The following is a 14598-nucleotide window of genomic DNA, read 5'->3' on the forward strand; positions in this document are numbered from 1 at the left end:
GCTCCTCCTCTGACCCGCTGTTAACTCACCGACGGTCTCATTCACTTTAACGGGACAGCTGGTGATGTGGCAGTGACACAAGGTGAGGGACATTACAGCAGCAGGTGGGTGGATGCCCGCTAACAGGCGCTGCCATGATGGATCTGAAATGACAGGTGCTCTTTAAATGTAAGGACTCATTCTTGCTGGAAGTTAGAATCTTTAATATTTGCAAACAAAATGAAAGTTTCCTATTAGCTGTCAGGTCAGTAAAACAGCGATATATGAACTGATTCAGTCATACAGTTTGTAGTGTACATAGATTTGCAAAACAATGGGATTAAAGAATATTCCTGAACTTTATTGGTTACTGTGAAATTGTGTGAATGCATTAATGCAGTGCATGTTATCTGGATTCATTGAATGAGTTTACCAACAACGTAAATATTGCAGAATATACAGCCTAAGGCCGCGTACACACGGGCGGACTGTCTGCCCAACTTAGTCCGCTGAACAGTGTTTTAGCGGACAATCCGCTCGTGTGTGGGCTTCAGCTGACTTTTTCAGCGGACAGTCTGACGAACAAAGTCTTACGGAATTTCCGTAAGACAGTCCGTTCAAACTTGGTTTTGTCCGTCCAAACTTGGTTTCAGCGGACAGTCCGCTCGTGTGTAGGCAAGTTGGACGGACTAAGTATGGCGCATGCTCAGAAAGGGTTTACACGGCCGAAGGTTGCATTGCAGTGTATAGGACGTCGTTTTTCTAGTCCCGTCGTACGTGCTGTACACGTCATCGCGCACGCTTTCAGCGGACTGTCTGCTCATCGTGTGTGGTCAAGTCCGTTCATGCTAATTTTGAACAGACTGTCTGTCGGATTGTCTGCCGAACTTAGTTGGGCAGACAATCCGCCCGTGTGTACGCGGCCTCAGGCTACATAACTAAGAAAGCAAGGGAGAGAGAAGGACACGCCAAACTAAGTGCAGTATCCCAAATATTTAATGCATAATAAAGTATTCTGAATCTGAATAAATATGGGAGAGCAAGAATGTCAAAGTTCACAGTCATGCATTACTATGTTATTTTGCAATAACAACTTAAAATATGCTATACCTTCCCTTCTCCTCCCCTCCCCTCTCCACCATAAGATTGATCGATCTTACCATGATGTCTTATTTCATTAACACATGGTTTTGCAGGTGACAATTTCAACCCCTATATGCTGCACATGAAAGCCTAAAGTAATTTCAATGGGTTTTCTTATTACACTTAATATTAGATTGATCCGACTTTCAGTGTGATTATGTGATGCTACATGGATGTGGTTTGTATATTCTATGGGGGCAGAATCATGCTGAAATCACACCAAAATAGCGCCACATTGATGTGAACAGGCGCCATTGAAAACAATGCGATTTCCATTGTCATGCGATCCTGTGCTACTCAAGTCACTTCTGAAATTCACCATTCAGAATTCACCTGGACATTCCGGGTTTTGAATTTTGTGTCCATGTTTCAGGCGGACTGAAACCCAGACACATTATTCAGACCGGGCTGTGGCTCCCCAAGTAACCAAGATAGTCATACACAAATCTGTTGCCGTCTGGGAGCTGCGGGTGGTTGTCTGGGTTCAGGTTCGGCACCACTGGGGGGGCAGGGCAATTACGTCAACAAGAGAAATTTGGCCACACCCCCTGTTGGCTGCAGCACGCTATCCGCAGCGCATTATTATTACTATACAGGATTTATATAACGCCAACAATTTACGCAGCGCTTTACAATATAAAAGGAGACAATACAGTTACAATACAATAAAATACAAGAGGGTTAAGAGGGCCCTGCTCAGAAGAGCTTACAATCTAATAGGGTGGGGCAGGTGGTACATTACTACTCTCCTTTGGGCACCCAAGGCTCCGAGGCCACTGAAGTGTTTGGGTTTGGCTTGAAAAAAAGGTGCAACCCTATTTCCAGGGTATACTTTGTTTCGGTGTAAACAATTTGGTGATTTGGATGGAGTTCTTCACCTTGCAGGTGCATCAAGTACTATGTGCAGTACCAGCAGGAGCCGCAGTGCTGCGTGGTGGCAGTAGAAAGCTCCCCGTCACACGAAGACTTCGATCCCGATGGGCGGCTTGTTTACGGCACAGGTTCACTTATAGAAGCAAGCCGCTGCAACTATGTATTCTATAATGGAGTACAAGGGACTGAGAGATGAGGCGAGGTGCGGCTACTGCCGCTCCCTCCATGGCAAAGCATCTCACGGTAGGTTTCTGCGTTACTGTCTATAAACAAAACACGCCAGCTATAGGAGTCAGTACGAGGTCTCACTAAGAGCACAGCTTTGCCCTCACTCAACATGGCGCCTACAGACTTGTGTCCCTGGTTAGGAGGAGTAATGATGGCGGAAAAGAATTCAGCAAGGAGCGAGAGGGCGCATGCGTGTAGCCGGCTCGGCTGACGGATAGGGCAGGGAGCAAGATGGCGTCCGCCGGCGGTGGAGCCCTGAGTATCCTGGAGTACTTTGGTGGAGAGTCTGGGAACCGGTGCGGCTATTGTAAGAGTGAAGCCGGGAACGTCTCCCACGGTGAGGAGCCTACGTCACGCCGCTCCCAGCATGCCTTGCCAGCCCTGCAGCTTGGGGGGCATGCTGGGACTTGTAGTTCACTGAAGCTGAACTGTTGCAGCCAGTGACTTATGTGCCCTGTGTGTTATGCCTGATTGGGGTGTGACCTCTGATAATACCTTCATTATAATGGATCAGCCCATACACATACTAACCAAACTACTGTCTACTAACATCTCTTCCTTCTTTAGATCACAATCAGGCAAGGGCAAAGCTAGGCTTTTCTTTTTTATTTCTTTTTTTTGTTTTGGATAGAGTAAGGGAGGGATTCCACGCCCTCAGTGGTTTTTGTTTTTTGCATTTGTGTCCCCTTGGGGAGATTGCCCTTCACTTCCTGTCCAATAACCACAACAGGAAGTGAGAGGAAACCTTGGTTGTCCCCATTGTAAGCATTCTCCTCTTTTGTTCTAACGGCAATCCAAAATTTGGGGTTTTCTTTCATTTGATGATAATGATAAACAGGATACATGTAGACAGAGGGATATGCAATTAGCGGATCTCCAGCTGTTGCAGAACTACAACTCCCATGATGCATAGCAAGACTCTGACAGCCACAAGAATGACACCCAGAGGCATGATGGGACTTGTAGTTTTGCAACAGCTGGAGGTCCGCTAATTACATATCCCTGCCCTACGCCATTCAAAATCAGAAATTATTTTTTTTTTTTATAAAGAAGTGCACTGATCATTTTCGCCCCAACCTAAACCACCCTCACTCACTCTTCTACAGATGTATACATTTTTTTACCAAAAGTATTGGGACACCTGCCTTTACACAACACATGAACTTTAACCACCTGACATCCGCGCTACGGCTGAATGATGGCCACAGTGCAGATGTGAATTCCCTGGAGGCCGTCAAATGACGGCCTCCCCTGTGCATGCTCCCTGCCATCACCGAGTCACTGAAACTCGGGCGATCACCGGTCCCGGCCCCTTACCATGTGATCAGCTGTCAGCCAATGACAGCTGATCACATGATGTAAACAAAAGCTCAGTTATCGTTTTTTTTCCCTCCTTGCGCTGACAGCGGAGGATAAAAAAAAGCTGATAACCGGCTTATCTTAAAGGGACATCGGTCCCTAAGAGGAAGAGGCAATTATGCCTCATTTATACCGACCAACATTGCCCACAAGTGCCACCTATCGATGCCCACCAGTGGTGCCAATCAGTGCCATCTAGAAGTGCCGCCTATCAGTGTAATTGATCAGTGCCCATCACTGCCACCCATCAGTGCCGCCTCATCAGCGTTCATCAATGACAGACAAAAATTACCCGTTATAAAATTTTAAAAAATTATATTTTTTTTAAAATTCAGGCTTTTTAACCACTTGACCACTGGGCACTTAAACACCCTTAATAACCAGACCAATTTTCAGCTTTCGGTGCTCTCACATTTTGAATGACAATTACTCAGTCATGCAACACTGGACCTATATGAAATTTTTGTCCTTTTTTTCACACAAATGGAGCTTTCTTTTGGTGGTATTTAATCACCGCTGGGTTTTTTATTTTTTGTGCTATAAAAGAAAAAATACAGAAAATTCTGTAAAAAAAATGAATTTTTCTTCATTTCTGTTATAAAATTTAGCAGATTAGTAATTTTTTCTTCATAAATTTTGGCCAAAATTTATACTACTACATATCTTTGGTAAAAATAAGTACAAATTGGTGGATATTATTTGGTCTTTGTGAAAGTTATAGAGTCCACAAGCTATGGTGCCAATATCTGAAAATTGATCACACCTGAAGTACTGACGGCCTATTTCAATTCTTGAGACCCTAACATGCCAGAAAAGTACAAATACCCCCCAAATGACCCCTTTTTGGAAAGAAGACATTCCAAGGTATTTAGTAAGAGGCATGATGAGTTTTTTGAAGTTGTCATTTTTTCCCACAATTCTTTGCAAAATCAAGATTTTTTTTACTTTTTTTTTTTTTTTTCACAAAATTGTCATATTATCAGTTTATTTCTCACACAGCATATGCATACCACAAATTACACCCCAAAACACATTCTGCTATTACTCCCGAGTACGGCGATACCACATGTGTGAGACTTTTACACAGTGCGGCCACATACAGAGGCCCAACATGCAGGGAGCGCCATCAGGCGTTCTGGAGCACCCAGGACAATTCTGACATTTCTCTCCTACATGTAAAAATCATCATTTATTTGCTAGAAAATTACATCGAATCCCAAAACATTATATATGTTTTTTTAACATCCTGGCAGCGCATCGCCTCAGTGTGAAAGCACTCTGTCTTTCACACAGACTGCAGGGGAGCCGTTTTGCAGGCACTTTACAGGCGCTATTTTTAGCCCAAAAGGGCCTAAAAAAACGCCCCAGTGTGAAAGGTGTTGGTTTTATGAGATGAAGGGGGACAAAAAAAAAATAGATATATATCTATCAGGGCTTGACAAACCCCAGGCGCCAGGTCGCCAATGCGACCAGAAATCGCAACCTGGCGCCTAAGCTGCCACCAGCCCACTCACTATTGATGCCCCAGACATGCAGCGCATTAACACTGACTGCCGTCTTCCTCCCTCCTCCACACTCAGCGGCGCCGCGCTAAGTGTGTGAAACTGACAAGCAACGGAGAGAGGAGGATCTGTCAGATTTTAGCTTGATGTCGGGGTGGGCGGGACCCAGCAGCTATCAAACACCAGCCAATGGGATCTGGGCGGGCCGCTACGTGTATGTGGCCCCACCCCCTTTCTTAAGCAGCCCAATCGTTGGCTGGTTTTTGATAGCTGCTGAGTCCCGCCCACCCGGCCGGGCCCCGCCCATTCCGACATTAAGCTCAATTCTGACAGCTCCTCTGTTACATTTCAGTAACAGAGTGCTCCCTGTGAAACCTGCCACTGCCACCACCAACCAGTGCCACCTGCCACCACCAATCAGTGCCACCTGCTAGTGCCACCGCCAATCAATACCACCTGCAACTACCAACCAGTTCCACCGCCAATCGATACCCCCTTCCACCGCCAACCAGTGCCACCTGCCACTACCAACCAGTGCCACCTGCCAGTGCCAACTAGTGTCACCGCCAACCAGTGCCACCTGCCAACACCAGCCAGTGCCACCGCCAATCAGTGCCATCTACCAGTGACAACTAGTGCCAGTTCCAAACCAGTGCCACCTGCCAGTTCCAAACCAGTGCCACCTGCCAGTACCAGCCAGTTCTATCTGTTGCCAGCCTTACTCTTTCTGGTCAGCCCATAACCCTGATGTAACAGCGTTTCATTGGAGTTATTGACTGGGTGCTCCATTGTGAGTTAGGGATAGGGGGTGAAAATGAGTGGCCTTACCCCGGGAGCTGACAATCCATATCACTCTAAAAAACAAAAACAAAAAAACTGGCTCCTAACTTTTTTAACTGGCTCCTAAATTCAAAGCAAATTTGTCAACCCCTGATATATAAAAATCGGCATCATATATCGGCCATCGGCCGCCATGATTTCTAAATATCGGCATCGGCCAGAGAAAAACCCATATTGGTCGACCTCTACTTTAGGGTGGAACCCCACTTTAAACACTAAACCTTTTTCTGATATTCGTTGGTTTCAAGTTAAAATCATTTTTTTTTTTTTGCTAGAAAATTACTCAGAACCCCAAACATTATATATAATTTTTTTTTTTAGTAGACACCCTAGAGAATAAAATGGTGGATGTTGCAACATTTTATGTCACACTGTATTTGTGCAGCGATCTTTCAAATGCAGTTTTTTTTCATTCATTAAAGTCATTAAAAAACAAAAAAACAAACTAGTAATGTTAGCCCATTTTTCTCAAGTCGTCTTCCAGGACGGCACCCTGAGAGATGACTGGTCCACCTGACAGGAAACACAATCAAAGAGGTTAAAAGCCCCCGCCCCTCCCCGTGCTCCTCAGTTTTTGATTGTGTTTCCCCACAGCGAAACCGTTTGTTATTTTTTCCTAGACCCGAAGCCTGGGGCTGGTGGTCTCCCCCTGGGAGCCAGACCTAATGCCTGGGAAGCCTCTAGGTCTGGCAGGATGTTCTCATCCTTCCTGGGGGGTTCCCCTATATTTTCCTCAGGGGGGCAGCAGAAACTGGAAGAGCCCCCCTGAGCGCTGAAGGACCCTGGGTACAGTGGTGTACCCAGAACTTCAGGGGCCAATTTTCCTCTCCTCTCCTTACCTGTGCGGTGGCCGTGCAGAAAAGGAGCCTGGTGTCCCTTTTTGGCTCAGGGTATCTCTCTGAAGACTCCAGGTCCAGCAATCCAGAGGGTTCTTGGTGCAGCTGGAGGCAGTATCTCCCCTTTGCAGCAGAGGTGCTCAGCTTTCTGGGGAGGTTTGGCACCATCTTCCTGGAGCTTGGTGGAGGAATGACATCACTTCCTCCACAGAACAGGAAGTGAGCTCAGAGTTCGGGTCATTTCCTGTCTACAGCAAAATGGTGGCCGTATCAGCATGGAGGTAACCACAGCCTCAGCCTCACAGCTGATTTGCCAAATCGGGGACATAAATCCAGGAGGAGCAGGCGCCCACTTCTCCCACAGACCGGCTGCCTTCGCCTGTGTTAGCTGTCCGAAGAAGCTCACTGGTGCCAGCAGCATGGAACGTGAGGAGAGACCCGCAGGGTCCATGGCCATGGAGGAGACCACAGGGGGTGAGTCCGACCGGCCGCCGGAGGTTTAGATGGGGGAGGGTACCCCAACTCTTCTCCTCTGGGTGGTACAGTGCTGTATTGTAATGCCTGTATGTTTTTGTTTCAGGGGACGATGCCACTGCCCTTGGGGTTGCCAGCCGTCCCGTGAAATCTTCCACCCGCTCTAAGCGTTGTGGAAACTGTAATGCTAGATTACCCCCAGATCATCCTAAACCCTTCTGCTTTAAATGTATACAGAAGCTGACAGGGAAGGAAACCTCTCAGATAATGGAGAAGTTTCTCACAGTACAAACTGAGATGCTGTCCACTCTGAAAGCCTTTCAGTCCTCCCTTAAGTCTAGGGATTCAGAGGCTCACACCAGCAAGGACGCCTCCTCCCAGGAGGGCTCCGCTTCCTCTAGGGGGTCTAGACGGCGGGCAGACAACCCAAGGTATCTCCAGTCTCAGGATTCAGAGGAGGAGGATGAGTCCGAATCCCATGGGCAGGGATTCTCGGACGAGGGTGTGTTGGACAGCCAGGAGGAGGATGAGGGGGAGGACTCCAGGTCTAGCAGGCATATCTTTTCAGCCGATGACATGGAGGGACTACTGAGGGCGGTTTACGCTTCTGAAGGGATTCAGGAGCCCACGGCACAGGTCTCTGCCCAAGACAAAATGTATAGGGGCTTAATTAAACCACAGACCAGGGTTCTTCCGGTACATCCTGCACTCAAAGATATTATCTTAAGGGAGTGGAAGGATCCGGAGAAGAGGCTCCTAAAGTACAAAACATGGAAGCGTAGATGCCCCTTTACTGAGGAGGATGAGGAGAAGTTTTTCAAGACTCCTAGGCTAGACGCCTCCCTGGCACAAGTTTCTAAACAATCCGATCTTTCCTTTGAAGACACTGGGAACATCAAGGATCAGATGGATCGGAGGGCAGAAACTATTTTGCGCAGGGCCTGGGAGGCCAACGCGTCGGCTATGAGCCCCGCGTTGGCCTCAGCCTGCATCGCTAGAAATGCGGACATGTGGATCTCTAAGCTGATAGACCACATCTCCCAGACTTCCAAGTCTAAGGAGGTCTTAGATTCATTGGAGGTCGTAGGCAGCGCTGTTGCATACCTAGCGGATGCGGCCGTGGAGACGGTGCGCACAACCGCCAAGTCTGCTGCCTTACTAAACTCGGCTCGGCGAGCCCTATGGGTTAAAACTTGGGACGGGGATGGCTCATCTAAGACCCGTCTATGTGGCCTCCCTTTTGAGGGTTCCCTCCTTTTTGGTGCTGGCCTAGACCAAGCCCTTGCTAGGTCGACCGAAAAGGGGAAGAAATTCCCTACTAAACCGAGGAGGGATAGGAAGAGGTTTTTTCGTGGCCCCCAGGCAAAGAACCGCTTCTCGGAGAAAAAGGTCTCCCCTAATAGACGTTGGGGGGCTGGGAAGGATAAGCAGAAGTCAGGCATTCTCTTTTCCAGCCAGAAGTCAAGCGACAAGACCTCCAAATGACATTCCAGTGGGGGGAAGGCTTTCCCACTTTGTCCCTCAGTGGGAAAGGGTCACTCAGAGCCCCCATATTCTACAGATCATAAAAGAGGGTTACAGGTTAGAATTTCTTTCCCCTCCTCCCTCCAAATTTCTCTTGACCCACCTTCCCAGGGATCCTGGCAAGGCAGCAGGAGTCCTACAGAATATAGAAGAACTGGCCAGGCAGGAGGTCATAGTGCCTGTTCCAGAGGGCCAGCAGGGTCAGGGGTTCTACTCCCATATATTTGTGGTACCAAAGCCCTCAGGAAGATATCGCCTCATCATAAATCTAAGGCATCTCAACGTCTTCCTGCGGTACAAGAAGTTCCGCATGGAGAGTGTTTATTCTCTCAGGAGACACCTTCTCAGGGACGTGTTCATGGTAACCTTGGATTTAAAGGACGCCTACCTTCACGTCCCTATATTTCAGAACCATCAGGTCTTCCTAAGATTTGCAATTGCCTCTCCAGAGGGAGTTCAGCATTGGCAGTTTGCGGCCCTCCCCTTCGGGCTGGCATCCAGTCCAAGGGTTTTTACAAAGATCCTGGCAGAAGTAGTGGCCTTCCTGCATCTCCAGGAAGTAGCGCTGATTCCCTATTTGGACGACATTCTGATTTACAATCAGAATCGGGATCAGCTCCTTTTGGATCTAGCCAGGGTAGTGGAGACCTTAGAATCCCTGGGATGGATCATCAGCAAGGAAAAATCCTCACTGATTCCGGCCCAGACGAAAATGTATCTGGGATTCCTGGTGGATTCCGCGCAACAGAAGTTAGTTCTACCCCAGAGCAAGGTAGAGGGTATAATTTCAGCGGTCCTTTCTCTGTTAGAGGCAAAGACATCTCCATACAGAGGGATTATGAGGGTGCTGGGCCTGATGACGGCAGCTATCCCAGCAGTTCCTTGGGCACAGCTGCACTCCAGGACCCTCCAGCACTTCCTCCTTTCCTCTTGGGACAGGAAAGGGGTTTCTCTAGAAGTAGAAGTGGCCATTCCGATCGAGGTAAAGGATTCTCTTCACTGGTGGCTTCACCCTCAGAGGCTTCAGGGGGGCCTCCTTTGGAGTCAGCTTCAGCCGCTCAGGATAACAACAGACGCAAGTTCCTGGGGGTGGGGGGCCCACCTGGAGGATCTAACAGCCCAGGGTTCCTGGGACGTGAGTCAGAGAAAGACATCCTCAAATTTTCGAGAACTTTTGGCCATCGGGGAGGCATTAAAGGCTTTCGAAAGGAGGATCAAGGACCAGGAAGTTCAGGTCCTATCAGACAACGCCACGGCAGTGGCATTTGTCAATCATCAGGGGGGCACCAGATCTCCAACTCTACTGGCTCTATCTTTAGAGATCATGGGTTGGGCGGAGCATCGGATTATCTCCATTTCCGCAGTCCACATAAAGGGGTCCCTGAATGTAGAGGCAGACTATCTCAGTCGTCAGCCGATTCTTCAGGGAGAATGGGAGTTGAATCCAGAGGTATTCTCCCTGGTATGTCGGCAGTTCGGCGATCCAGAGATAGATCTGTTCGCCCGCAGAAAGAACAGAAGGGTAAAGAGATTCTTTTCCCTTGCCCGAGAGGGGGGCTCAGAGGGGATAGACGCCTTGGCCCAGGTTTGGGACTTCCGGTTGGCCTATGCCTTCCCCCCCATGGGGCTTATTCCGAGGGTTCTTCAAAAGCTGTTTCTCTCGGAAGGCGCCCTGATTCTGATAGCTCCTTGGTGGCCCAAGAGAGCTTGGTTTCCAGCCCTGCAGGGTTGGTCCATAGCCCCGCCTCTACACCTTCCTGTTCGGCGCGACCTTCTCCTTCAGGGTCCAGTTTGCCATCCAGACCCCAGCTTCTTCAGGCTGACGGCCTGGCTCTTGAAAGGCAGAACCTGCGGGAGAAGGGCCTGTCGGACAGAGTAGTGGATACTCTCCTCCTTAGTAGGAAGCCGGTCACAAGGCGTAACTACGCTAAGACCTGGGGGATTTTTTCTCGCTGGTGTCAGGTGAGAGGGACTTCACAGCAAGAGATCCCGGCCATTCTGGAGTTTCTCCAGGATGGAGCAGAGCAGGGGTTGGCAACCAAGACACTTAAGGCACAGGTCGCAGCCTTATCCTGTTTTTTGGAGAGACGCTTGGCACTAGATCCTCTGATCAAGAGGTTCCTTTTGGTCAGAGAGAGGTTGTCCCCTGTCCAGGTGTCTAGGTTCCCACCATGGGATCTTACCTTGGTGTTAGAGGGCTTAACAAGGCCCCCCTTTGAACCAATAGACCAGATCCCCCTCAGGATCCTCACCTTTAAGTTGGCCTTTCTGCTTGCTATTACATCAGCCAGGAGAGTAGGCGATATTCAGGCTTTTTCAGTCAAGGAACCATACTTTCGTTTATTTGAGGACAGGGTTATACTTAGGCAGGACCCCCTGTACCTCCCTAAGGTAGCATCCAGGTTCCATAGGTCTCAAGAAGTAGTGCTACCTTCCTTTTGTAATAATCCCCAAAATGAGAGGGAAATTTCTTTTCACTGTCTGGACGTCAGACGTTGTTTATTATCCTACTTAGAAAAAGTTAAGGAGTTTAGAAGGTCCAGCCATCTTTTAGTTAATTTTTCTGGCCAAAAGAAGGGCCAACAAGCCTCCAAAGCATCCATAGCTAGATGGATTAAGCATGCCATTGCTTTAGCCTATGAGCAGTCAGGTAATGCAGTTCCTAGGGACCTGAAAGCTCATTCCACGCGATCTCTGGCAACCTCTTGGGCAGAAAGGGCTTCAGTGGAGCAGATATGTAGAGCCGCTACATGGACAAGCCAGAACACCTTCCTGAGGCATTACAGGGTGGAGTTACTGTCCCCTCAGGATCTGGCATTTGGCAGGAAGGTCCTGCAAGCGGTTGTCCCGCCCTAAGGTAGGCCTGAGCTACTTGCTCCTCTCTCAGGGTGCCGTCCTGGAAGACGACTTGAGAAAATGACCAGTTACACTTACCGGTAACTGTGTTTCTGGGAAGTCTTCCAGGACGGCAGGCCTACTTCCCACCCGTTCTCTTTAGGTTTAAATTAAGGTATAGAGTGTGGTGGTGTGGTGTGGTTTTCTTCACTCTCGTGCACTGGTGTGGGTCAATACTTTGTCACAACTGAGGAGCACGGGGAGGGGCGGGGGCTTTTAACCTCTTTGATTGTGTTTCCTGTCAGGTGGACCAGTCATCTCTCAGGGTGCCGTCCTGGAAGACTTCCCAGAAACACAGTTACCGGTAAGTGTAACTGGTCATTTTTATTTATTTTTTTGGATAATGTGAAAGGTTTTACGTTGTAAGAATCGTGAGAGAATTACGATTCTAATTTTGGCCAGAATCGTGCTGCTCATATATAGCTGGGCGATTTTCTCCCAAAAAAAAATATATATAATAAAAAAAAAAAAAACTATATTCAGGATTCGAATCGAGGAGGTTTTTTTTTGTTTTGTTTTTTTGATGGACACTATGCTGGTCCTGAGGATCTGCAGGCAGGAGTTTTTTAGGCGAGGCCTTGAATTATAAGTGACACAAAATTCTGTTTAAAATAAATAAATAAATTCCAGTACAATTATTATATTGTGTGTTTATGAGCACTCAAATTCATTAAAGTGTGTATTTTTTTTCCAAAGGTATTGCGTTTGAAAAACTGCTGCACAAATATTGTGTGGCTTAAAAAAATTTAAACACTTACCATTTTATTCCCTAGGGTCTCTGTTTAAAAATATATATACCATGTTTGGGGGTAATATTCTAGTAAAAAAATGCAGATTTTAGTTTTTTACATGAATGAGAGATATGTCAGAATTGGCCCAGTAGGCAAGTGGTAATTATGGTTGTTGTTTGACTTGGCAAAAATTTACTTTAGGTCTTGCTCCACCCACCCATGACTCTTCTCACCCGGTACATTATTTAAAACCCGTGGGAACTTTCAGTGTAAATCAGCTAAATTTACTCCAGGTGTATGAAAACAAGTGTTCAAATCAATACAATTCATTTTCTTCAGAACATCAGAAAAATCAGAGAAAAGCCCATGTCCTGACAGAGGTTAGACATACCCCATTTGAGTCAGAGCTAGAACTCTCCAATCAGTAGGGAGCATGAACCGACTGCTGAGGTATAGGAATGAGAGGGTAGGGGGGAGTATTGGACCTCTGCAGAGAGACCACTGGTCCTTCTGTATAGAATGCTGGCAGGGGACACTTGTGCTGCTTGCACAATAAAAACAAAACATACTTTAAGGGCCGGTTCACACTGCAGGCGAGGCGAGGCGACACCGACTTGCCTCGCCGCGACCTGCCGCGACCTCAGCGGCGACTTGCAAATGACTTCTGTATAGAAGTCAATGCAAGTCGCCCCGAGGTTGCCCAAAAGTAGTACAGGAACCTTTTTTCTGAGTCGGAGCGACTCGAGTCGCTCCTCTCAGAACGGTTCCATTGTACAGAACGGGGGTGACTTGTCAGGTCGCGGTGAGGCAAGTCGTGTCGCCTCGCATCGCCCCCTGTGTGAACCGGCCCTAAGACTTTGCACTCCTTTTTGTTTTGATGCTTCTGGAATGTATTTAGTGATTTTAAGGGCTCAGTAACACCATCAAGCTGCGCTAAATGCATAGCCATTGGTGTGAGCGGGAAGGAACAGTGCCAATTCATCGATCCTGAGGCACGCCACACTTTACTTTGCGGCCGCTAGCGGGGCAGTTTTAACCCCCGCTAGCGGCCGAAAAAGGGTTAAAACCGCCTGCAAAGCGTCGCTGGAGCGTCGCTTTTCAGACGGCTTTGCAGCGCTGCCCCATTGTTTTCAATGGGAAGGGGCTCTTTAGAAGCAGTAAATACAGCGCTCCAAAAATGCAGCTTGCAGGACTTTTTTGACCGCCCTGCAAGCGCACCGCTCCAGTGTGAAAGCCCTCGGGGCTTTCATACTGGAGACACAGCAGTGGCTGTTTCAGGGCGCTTTGCATGTGCTATTTTTAGCACTTTAGCGTCTGCAAAGCGCCTCAGTGTGAAAGCAGCCTTAGTTTTCGTCTTCCTTTTTTTTTTTTTTTTTTTTAGATCTTTATTGAAATGTTACAAGTGACATTTTATTCAATTCCGTTCTTTGCAGCGGTAGGTTGCGCACAACATGCGGTGCTAAAAAATCGTGCATGCCTGTACTTTTTCAGTGCACATCACCGCATTGCAGTAGTTTGAACAAACTTCATAGAAAACAAATGACATTGTCTTTGCACTGGGACAACCCAACACAGCTGTGCTGCTCATTTCCTGCTATTTTTGGGATTCTATATGAGGCCTTGCAGAGATCTCAACCTTTCCTGGCCCATATCCTAAAATAGAAGGAATCAATAGGCCAGTTTAACCCTCTGGATAACGGATATGTAGAGGCTCATATAACATATACCTGTTAGATAACAGTGGCAGATTTTTAGGTTTAGTTCCATTTTGAGAACTTCTTTCAAGTTTGTTGTATTTTATAATTTGGGTGCATACAGTGCCTTGAAAAAGTATTCACACCCCTTGAAATTTTGTTACAACCAAAAATGTACGGTAAATGTATTTTATGTGATAGACCAACACAAAGTGGCTCATAATTGTGAAGTGGAAGGAAAATGATAAATGGTTTTCAAAATTTTTTACAAATAAAAATCAAAAAAATGTGGCGTGCAATTTTTATTGAGCACTCTGAGTCAATACTTTGTAGAATCACCTTTCTCAGCAATTACAGCTGCAAGTCTTTTTTGGGATGTCTCTACCAGCTTTTCACACCTAGAGAGTGACATTCTTGCCCATTCTTCTTTGCAAAATATCTCAAGATCTGTCAAGATGCAGAACGTTTGAACAGCAATTTTCAAGTCTTGCCACGGATTCTCAATTGGATTTAGGTCTGC

The 14598-nt window shown here is 47.3% G+C and overlaps 2 protein-coding genes across 7 annotated transcripts in view; both read left to right on the forward strand.

Annotated features, from left to right (window-relative positions):
• Positions 1–2071: 2071 nt before the first annotated feature.
• Positions 2072–14598, forward strand: part of ATE1 (arginyltransferase 1) — a 144342-nt gene continuing 131815 nt past the window's right edge. For 3 of the 6 annotated variants that reach the window (XM_077455373.1, XM_077455374.1, XM_077455376.1), the window contains exon 1: positions 2402–2560. In XM_077455373.1, the coding sequence (XP_077311499.1) occupies positions 2455–2560 (106 nt within the window). In that variant the 5' untranslated portion in view covers positions 2402–2454. Of the gene's footprint in view, positions 2239–2401; positions 2561–14598 lie in introns of those variants that run through there. The other 3 variants (XM_077455377.1, XM_077455375.1, XM_077455378.1) reach the window with 2 other exon arrangements.
• LOC143930785 (uncharacterized) lies at positions 7036–8719 on the forward strand. Its single transcript, XM_077455372.1, has 2 exons — positions 7036–7234; positions 7341–8719. The coding sequence occupies exons 1-2, from the start codon at positions 7036–7038 to the stop codon at positions 8717–8719; spliced, it is 1578 nt and encodes a 525-aa protein (XP_077311498.1).

This window comes from Lithobates pipiens, unplaced genomic scaffold, assembly GCF_037356315.1.
Source record: "Lithobates pipiens isolate NorthernLeopardFrog02 unplaced genomic scaffold, aLitPip1_a1.2 Scaffold_25, whole genome shotgun sequence".
NCBI classification, from domain to species: domain Eukaryota; kingdom Metazoa; phylum Chordata; class Amphibia; order Anura; family Ranidae; genus Lithobates; species Lithobates pipiens.

What these genes read in the sequence shown, in the direction of transcription:
- LOC143930785 (XM_077455372.1), top strand. Translation starts at nt 7,036, where the DNA reads ATGGAGGTAACCACAGCCTCAGCCTCACAGCTGATTTGCCAAATCGGG. An exon ending in CATGGAGGAGACCACAGGGG is followed by an intron (nt 7,235 to 7,340) that starts GTGAGTCCGACC and finishes TTTTTGTTTCAG; the next exon opens with GGGACGATGCCACTGCCCTT.